Source organism: Triticum dicoccoides, chromosome 7B (genome assembly GCF_002162155.2).
Source record: "Triticum dicoccoides isolate Atlit2015 ecotype Zavitan chromosome 7B, WEW_v2.0, whole genome shotgun sequence".
In the NCBI taxonomy this organism is placed as follows: domain Eukaryota; kingdom Viridiplantae; phylum Streptophyta; class Magnoliopsida; order Poales; family Poaceae; genus Triticum; species Triticum dicoccoides.
Window position 1 is genome coordinate 493,059,666 of NC_041393.1, and position 8,354 is coordinate 493,068,019.

At 42.8% G+C, this 8,354-nt stretch overlaps 2 protein-coding genes across 2 annotated transcripts; one reads left to right on the plus strand and one right to left on the minus strand.

Annotated features, from left to right (window-relative positions):
* The first annotated feature begins 1,144 nt into the window (after positions 1-1,144).
* Positions 1,145-2,540, plus strand: LOC119340494 (1-aminocyclopropane-1-carboxylate oxidase 1-like). The gene is made up of 3 exons (XM_037612414.1): positions 1,145-1,350; positions 1,448-1,662; positions 1,788-2,540. The coding sequence occupies exons 1-3, from the start codon at positions 1,249-1,251 to the stop codon at positions 2,350-2,352; spliced, it is 882 nt and encodes a 293-aa protein (XP_037468311.1). The 5' UTR covers positions 1,145-1,248; the 3' UTR covers positions 2,353-2,540.
* An 859-nt stretch (positions 2,541-3,399) lies between these two features.
* LOC119340835 lies at positions 3,400-5,106 on the minus strand. Its single transcript, XM_037612742.1, has one exon. It carries the CDS (start codon positions 5,104-5,106, stop codon positions 3,673-3,675), a length of 1,434 nt encoding a protein of 477 aa, XP_037468639.1. The 3' UTR covers positions 3,400-3,672.
* Between the last annotated feature and the right edge of the window lie 3,248 nt (positions 5,107-8,354).

Below are 8,354 nucleotides of genomic sequence, written 5' to 3' on the forward strand. Positions count from 1 at the left end.
GGAAAACAGTAGCTCAACTTTCAACTAGATATCGGTGACACACTAACTTTACACTCAGTTCCAAGAAATGGAATTTCGGTTAGCTGAAATGAAAACAAGTTAAGAGCCCTTCAGCAAATAAGCATGCACCAACAGAGCATCTATTGGCTTTAGTCAAGCACATGAGTCTCAACCCTTCAACAGGAATAAAAAAAAATGTAACGGTGTTCAGATATCAGATGCATCTTATATTTGAGGTGATTGATCGTCGGTCTTAAAGACACAGCAGATGCTTCGAGAAATGAAGGAACTAAAACCACGACAATAATTATGGAACGGAGGGAGTATTAGTGAGGCGAGAGGCAGAATTCAGCTAACCATTAAGGGCTGGGGATTAAACATCATCTTGTATTCCCAGAGGTGGCTCAATAGTAATCTACAGAAAACGACGAGGATTCTCTGCCGTGCGGCAGGGTACCGTTCGGCCACTGATAGGTGGGCCCATCAGGGATCAGGCCCACATGTCAGTGCCCCCAACGGCATGTGCCGTACGTCAGGGGAGCTGCTTCCACAGAAAACTGACAAGTGCAGTTTTAGAAAATTGTAAACACGATCTAGCAAATCCCTGAGAAAATCTAGGCTCACATCGGCGTACGAAACTGCAACGAATTGATCAAGGATGAATTTAAGTTATTCTGTGGTTGACTCTGCATACAGGCCTTCATGCATTGAATCAGAAAGTCAGACCAACAGTCATGATTAGTCTGACCTGAAAGATCTCCAAACTGAGATTTTACTCCTCCCTGATCTGTGCCGCGGTAACATCATCACCACGATTCAGGGCGGCGGGGCTGATCCAATGAAGGTAATTTGTAATCTAACTAAGATGGCTGCCACCACCATTCACTTTTATATGCAAGTAAAACAGGATGGGCGAATAGGCACCATGTGTAGCTCATAAGTCAACCACCATGATGATTAGTTCTGAAGGATGCTAGACAAGTTATGCAGTTATACTGGCTACATCACATGGCAATTTCGAACCACATCATGTAGTGAAATGTACCTGGACATGATTTTACATGTGCATCATGAGAAAACAAGCTTTCTTTCATTTTCAAACCACATCATGTTCTGAAATCCAGGAAAAAGTATTTCCCAGCATTCGTGTCTCGGCCATTATAAATACCTAGTTTTCTGTAGCTGTAGCAGATCAACTTGAGAAGGTTAGCCCATTTTGCTAGAAATCCATACTCAGTGTTTCAGGAAATGGAAATTCCAGTGATAAAGATGGATGAGCTACATGGCGAGAAGAGATCAGAGACACTTTCGCTTCTCCATGATGCCTGTGCACAATGGGGATTCTTTTGGGTAAGTAAGGAAATATAAGATCATTATATTGATGAAATACATTTACACTCTACCTTCTCACTGTTGTCATTTGTTATGCACCATAACTTTATGCCAGCTGGAGAATCATGGAATCAATGATGACCTCATGGACAGAACCAAGGAACTGGTGAATAAACACTATGAGCAAAACATGGAGAAGAACTTCTACAGCTCTGAGATAGCAAAAACCGTTGGTCCTGACAAAGTCACCTCAAATGTTGACTGGGAGTGCAGCTTCATGTATCATCATCAGCCAAAATCAAATATTCATGACATTCCGGAGCTGCTTCGGTGAGTTTGCAATCTAAATTATAGTAGTATATCACCATAAACCGCAGTTCAGATGCCCAGTAAATCAGGAAATTAGAGGTTGTGAAGTTTGTAAGTGTACTAATACAAACTAATCAACTGTGCAGTACTACAGTTCCTGAATATGCTGAAGAAGTAGTCAAGTTGGCCGAGCAGCTAGCAGAAGTCATGAGTGAAAATCTTGGGCTGGACAAGGATTACCTGAAGAAAGCTTTCACTAAGCCTTCCATAGGCATAAAGGTGGCAAAATACCCCAGGTGTAGTCACCCAGAAGTAGTGATGGGACTCCGTGGACACACTGATGCTGGGGGGATCATACTTCTATTTCAAGATGACTTGGTCCCAGGTTTGCAGTTCATGAAAGATGGTAGGTGGATCTCAATACCACCAACAAAAGGAAATAGAATTTTCGTAAACCTCGGAGATCAGATTGAAGTGATAAGCAATGGAATATATAAGAGCATTTGCCATCAGGTACTTCCCAATCAGAATGGGAGCCGCCTATCTATTGCGACATTCTATAACCCAGGTGCCGATGCTATAATCTTCCCAGCTCCAAATCTCACATATCCTAGCCAATACCGTTTCCAAGACTACCTTAATTTCTATTCCGCTACCAAGTTCACAGACAAGGTATCAAGGTTCCAAACTACAAAGATGGTATTCAAATGACTTGAGTCAAAAGCTACTTTATGTACCAGCTCTGAGCAAGACAAGTGGAACTCCTAAGAACTATGTATTGTGTATTTGTGTTGTCAGTCTTATTTTTCGTAGAGGAATAACTGCTCGATTTACCTGTATATTTGCTTTTCTGTAACTCAAGTGTTAAATGATAGCTGCTAAAGAATGGCTGCAGGCTATAAAAATGTTCCATTCATGCTATAGAAATATAACAAAGTCACTTTAGGCAAAATTTATCCCAGAGCTTACTAGCTTAGTAAAGTTATTTGCATTTTAAACCGGCAGTCACGCCGACTGCGCTAATGATACGCCATGTGAAATATGACTCAGAATAGTTGTGTAGCAACGAATCAGTAACAGGAAACATGTATGCCGACTGCGCTAATGATACGCCATGTGAAATATGACTCAGAATAGTTGTGTAGCAACGAAACAGTAACAGGAAACATGTATGCACTAGAAAACATTTCACATCCTCGACTCATTTGTTCAAGAGCAGAAACTACTCGGTTCAAGGAAAAAAGAAAAGCAGAACCTACTCATGAGCTAACTGAATCTGAAACGCATGAGCTGGGCACCAGGAACATATCTGTGTGCCTATGACAGAGAATCATGGTTAACAGAGATCTAATAACAAATCCTACACTGATAGAAAAACACATGCATATGAGCATAACAATTTAACAAACTAACATGAAGGCATCGGATGCATACATATCACATTGAAACCTATGGTCTTGGCCTCTTGGGTAGGGTAGGTACAACTGAAATTGACAACTGGATAATTGTTAAGTGTTAACTACAGTTAAGACTAAAGGCCTTGTTGTTGTTGTTGTTGTTGTTGTTGTGGACATCCTGGATTTCACGACAATCTCCCAATCTTGCTGCATTTGAGTCATATATAACAGAAATTCTATATTTTTATAAATGCCTTTTTAATAGTAAATTACTTGCTACTTTGCGTATATGGCTATATGCATCGTTGTTCAATTGTTTCTGGTACTACACAAGCTGTCCATTTTAAAAGTCAAAGACAACCCTTACTAGAAATCGTAAACTTAACTGAACATAAATTCATTGCTAAAGTCAAACTTTGTTGCACTTGAGCCATGCATAAGAAAATTGTGTACCTTTTCTTAATAACATTTTCATAGTAAATTGATTGCTACGCTGTATATGAAGTAATGGTTTCTCGAACTACAAAAGCTGTCCATTTAAACAAAATAATCCTTCAATGCAGTCACATACTTGGTTAATCTGAATGGCAAGTAGCCCACCAGGAGCTTATCTTTGAACACTCAAGACATCACTTCAATTAGCAGGCCGCAGTTTGGCCAATATAGCTTTAGTCAAGAAAGTGTTGGTTGTCTCAGCAGCTCTCTCGAGTAAAACCCTGTGAATCTTACATACATGCCAACACTTCGAGACGAAGCACAGAAAAAAGTTGCCAAATTTAAGCGACTTTGGAAACTTTATTGCCATATCATCAATCATGGACACTAGCCTCTCGATGGTGCTTGGTGTTAGGCAAATGTCTTGACTGAGAATGTTGTAGAATAGTGCAAAGAGAGATTCTGTCCAGACCAAATCGCAGCCAATATTTTCCCGATGCTGAGGCATACAGATCGGTTTCCGCTCTCTCTCCTCACCTGAAAGCAACCTATGACAGAAGGCGGTGACATGCAAAGGATGCATGCAATCCTTGACAATCCGTGTGAGCGCATCGCACTGAGGAGCATTCAGGCCTTGTTTTCTAAGAACTAGTGGGAAGAGGACAGCCTCCAGTGCAGCAGCTGGGTGACGTTTGCAGACATCTAATGCAGCAGAAAGAAGACCAGATGAAGCTGCTCTTTGAAGGTCAAGTAACTTTGGTAGGGCAAGAGAACACAGCACAAGTGCCGGGCCTTTTCCATGCATCGCATCTTCCTCAAGTACCAAATTTGAAAGCAGAACCCTCACTGTGTCATCATCAGCTTCCCAAGGCTGTACTAAGCTAAGTACCGCCTCAGCATTCCCGGATTCAAGGCAGAGATCATGCAAATTGTTGGCTGCCTGCTGAGCACCCAAAACTGACTCTGCCATCTCAATTTCCTTCTTCAGAGCTAGAGCCCTGTGGACGACTGAATTTCCTAGTGGAGGAGCCGGAGGAGAAGGAGCGCGCCCAACCTCCTGCATGAACGAATACTCTTCTTGCTCCAGCCCCAGAGACTCCAACCAAACTCCGTCTAAACCATCCCGGCTGGCACAGACCCCACCCGGCATCATGCTCCGGCAATCGAGAGGCAGCCACGGAAGGACAGGCTGTGTCCGTGCCGCCTCTGCTTTAAGCCACGGCGGCAGCTCGTGGAACTCCTCGTTGAACTCCCAGGGGACATCAGGAACGTCTTTGTCAGGCAATCCGTCGAGCAGGTGGTGGGCGCCCCGGCGGACCCAGAATTCGTCACACCGGCCCGGCGGAGCAGAAAGGACGCGAGAGGCGAGTGAGCGGAGCTGGAGCGGGTCAAGGAGGGAGGCGGAGGAGGACAGGAAGGAAAGCGCCTGGGACTGAAGCAAGGGTGGGAGGGTCTGGAAGAGGACGGCCGTGGGTTCGGAGGCGGGGAGCGTGGGCACCGGAGAGAGGAGGAGGCGGAGGAGGCCCGCGGCCGGAGGAGGAGAGCGGGGGCTGCTGTTCGAGGACGAGAAGGCGGCGGCGTTGGGGGCGGAGGAGGCGAGCAGGTGGCGGAGCACCGGCAACCACGGCTCCATGGGAACTGGTCTCTTGCAAATTGGAAGCAGCCCGGCGATTCCCGCGATTTTTTATTCCGAGGCGCCAGTTGGGCCTTGTGGACAAGTTCAGCCCACCCTGTAAATGACCCCCTCCGTCCGGGGCATTTCCTAAACGGCGCCTTAAGCGCCCGTTTTAGGTGTTAGGGCAAACGGGCGCACACCCCCTTCTCCACGCGGGCCGGCCCATTTCATTTTTTCCCTCCTCTTTATTAAGGAGGAAAAATAATACGAACGCAGTGGGAATCGAACCGTGACTTCCTGGTCATATGCACACTACGATAACCACCACAGCCACCGCACCTTTTGCGTCTCTCATCAGTTTTTTACTTCTTTTATTCTTTCTTTTATTCTTTTACGTTTTTCTACTTTTTCTTGGAAGAGTTTCGTTTAGTTTTTTTTCTTTTACTTTTCGTTTTTCTTAGAACTGTTTTTGTTCTTTTTTTATATATTTTTCATTTTTAAAAAAATACATGAACATTCTCTTCAAATTTGTGAACTTTTTCTCAATTTGATGAACTTTTTTTTCAAAGTTGATGAACTTTTATCAAAGTCAATGAACTTTAATTTTGAAATTTGATAAACAAATCAAACACGGTCAACTTTTTTGAAATCCATGAACTTTTTTGAATTTCGATGAATTACTTTTAAAATTTTGTGAACTGTTTTTCAAATTCGATGAACTAATTTTCAAATTTTATGAAATTTTTGTTCACCGTATTGAAGAAAAATGTTCGCCATACATTGAAAAAATGTTTAGTGTGTATAAAAAAATGTTCATCATGTCTAGAAATTTTGTTCAGTATGCACTCAAAAGGAGTTCATCGTATTTAAAAAAAGTTCTATGTGTATTTGAATATTGTTCGCCATACATTGAAAAAATGTTCAGTGTGTATAAAAAATGTTCATCGTGTAGAGAAATTTTGTTCAGCATGTACTCAAAAAAAGTTCAGCGTATTCTAAAAAAATGGTCAGTGTTTCTTTGTATAATGTTCACCCTATACTAAGAAAATGTTCAATGTGTATTCTAAATTTGCTTTCTAAAAATTGTTCACAGTACAAAAAAAGTATTCCATTTTTCGAAACTTGTTCAGTTTCTGAAAAATATAGTTCGGGTTTAAAAGAAAAGGAATATTCGAAATTTGATGAACTATATTCAGAATTGATGAACTAATTTTTTTCAAATTCGATGAACTTTTTTCAGAATTGGTTAACTTTTTTTTCTAATTCATCTTTTTTAAAAAAAATTGATAAACCTTTTCGAGTTCCATGAATGTTTTTTAAAATTGATCTTTTATTACAGATCTATGATTTCCTTTTTCTTTTTTACGTTTCCCTTTTCTGAAATGATTTTTATGGTACAGAAGTTATGTCAATGTTGTACTAGAAGAAGTATTAAGTAGGTTTGTTTTTGGATTATAGACATGTAAGCGGTAACTGCACTGTTTTCTTTCGGCTGTATATGTAGGTGCGATGGTTCAAATCCCACTACCTGCAATTATGTTTCTACCATATTTGCTTTTTGGCGAAATTATGTTTCAACCGCGTTTTCTTTTTGGCGAGGTTATTGGGCCGGCCCGCTAGGCGACGCGCGCGAGCGCCAGGAACATTAAGCGGCGCAGATGGCGCCCTATAGGAGCTCCCTCCGTCCGGGGAGCAACTAATTAACGAGCGCGACGGTAATGGGCTTCCCGCGGTGTACATATATGAAGTTATTACTTTTTACTGGGGAGCCCACCCTGTAAATGTGAAGTCGGCTTATCATATGATCATGAACACAAAGGAGAGCAGAGAGAACTGGATGGATGTAAATGCAGGAAATTCAGATTCGAGCGCGACGCGAAAGGCATGGACAGATCTCTGGCACATAAGGGTCCCATCCAAGCTAAAGGTATTCTCGTGGCACCTTGCGAGACACTCGATGCCAACAGATGACATTCTACATCATCGCCACATGTCAGATACACACTTGTGTAATTTGTGCGGATGTGAGGATTCATGGAGGCATGCCCTGCTGGAATGTACGATGACGAGGTGCATTTGGGCCCTTGCCGATGAGGATTTGACAGAAAAGGTAAGCCAAAATCAGGAGACCGACGCAAAAAACTGGTTATTCTCTATGCACGACAAGCTACCAGAGAAAGATTTCGTCTTGCTGGTTGTCACGCTCTGGGCTGTTTGGCGAACAAGAAGGAAGGCGATTTATGAGGACATTTTTCAGAGTCCTATGGCAACACACTGTTTCATCCAGTCTTATTTATCAGATATATATGCCGTGGAGAAACCATGCAACAGCACATCCGGTCAACCTAGGGTCCGACCTACGAGTTGGATCACGCCTCCTGATGGTTTCTTAAAGTTCAATGTTCATGCTGTGATAGCACGGGGCCGTGGAGTTGCAGCAGCTATTTGCCGCAGCAAAGAGGGAGTTTTTCAGGGGGCATCCGCCATTGTCATCAGGAACATATCTGATCCTCCTACGGTTGAAGCATTAGCTATTCAGGAGGCCCTAGCACTTGCTGAGGATCTCAATGCTTATAGCATACATGTTGCATCGGATTGCAAGGTGGTGGTGGACGACATCAAGCACAAGAATTTGGCAAGCTATGGATCAATTGTACATGAAATAATTGATCATAGTCAGCCTTTCCAGAGTTGTATTTTTGTTCACGAGTTTAGGAGCTTGAATTTCGAGGCTCACAATTTAGCGAAGCATGTTCTACGGTTGGCGGTGGGCCGCCATGTTTGGTTAGGACACCCCGGAGACCTTTCTTTCGTACCTGTAAACTTGAGCTCGGGTTAAATAAAGCTTCACGATATTGTCTCAAAAAAAAATTTAATGAGCGCTCCTTCGGGAGCCTCGCAACGATCATCGCCACTTGGCGCGCTCACAGCCATTCGCCACGTGTCGCGCTCTGGGCGCTCCCTCCGGATTTTGTTTTTTTTACGCACGCGTTTTCAGCTTTTTAAAAGTTTTTTTTTTGTTTTTTTAGACGTTTTGGTTTTCTACCGGTCTTCCCTAGCTTTTTGACCAAATTTTTTTTTCGAAAAAAATAATTTTTTTGCGCAACAAATGCATTTTTTTTGCGAGAGGCACGGTTGTGCTTTCGCGAGAGGCACGGGCGTTCCTCTTTCGGAAAGGGAAAAAAACACGTTTTCTGTTTTTCTTCTTCTTTCGCGAGAGGCACGGTTTTGCTTCGGCCAGAGGCACGGTTGTGCTTTCGCGAGAG

What these genes read in the sequence shown, in the direction of transcription:
- LOC119340494 (XM_037612414.1), top strand. Translation starts at nt 1,249, where the DNA reads ATGGAAATTCCAGTGATAAAGATGGATGAGCTACATGGCGAGAAGAGA. An exon ending in CACAATGGGGATTCTTTTGG is followed by an intron (nt 1,351 to 1,447) that starts GTAAGTAAGGAA and finishes ACTTTATGCCAG; the next exon opens with CTGGAGAATCATGGAATCAA. An exon ending in GACATTCCGGAGCTGCTTCG is followed by an intron (nt 1,663 to 1,787) that starts GTGAGTTTGCAA and finishes TCAACTGTGCAG; the next exon opens with TACTACAGTTCCTGAATATG.
- LOC119340835 (XM_037612742.1), bottom strand. Translation starts at nt 5,106, where the DNA reads ATGGAGCCGTGGTTGCCGGTGCTCCGCCACCTGCTCGCCTCCTCCGCC.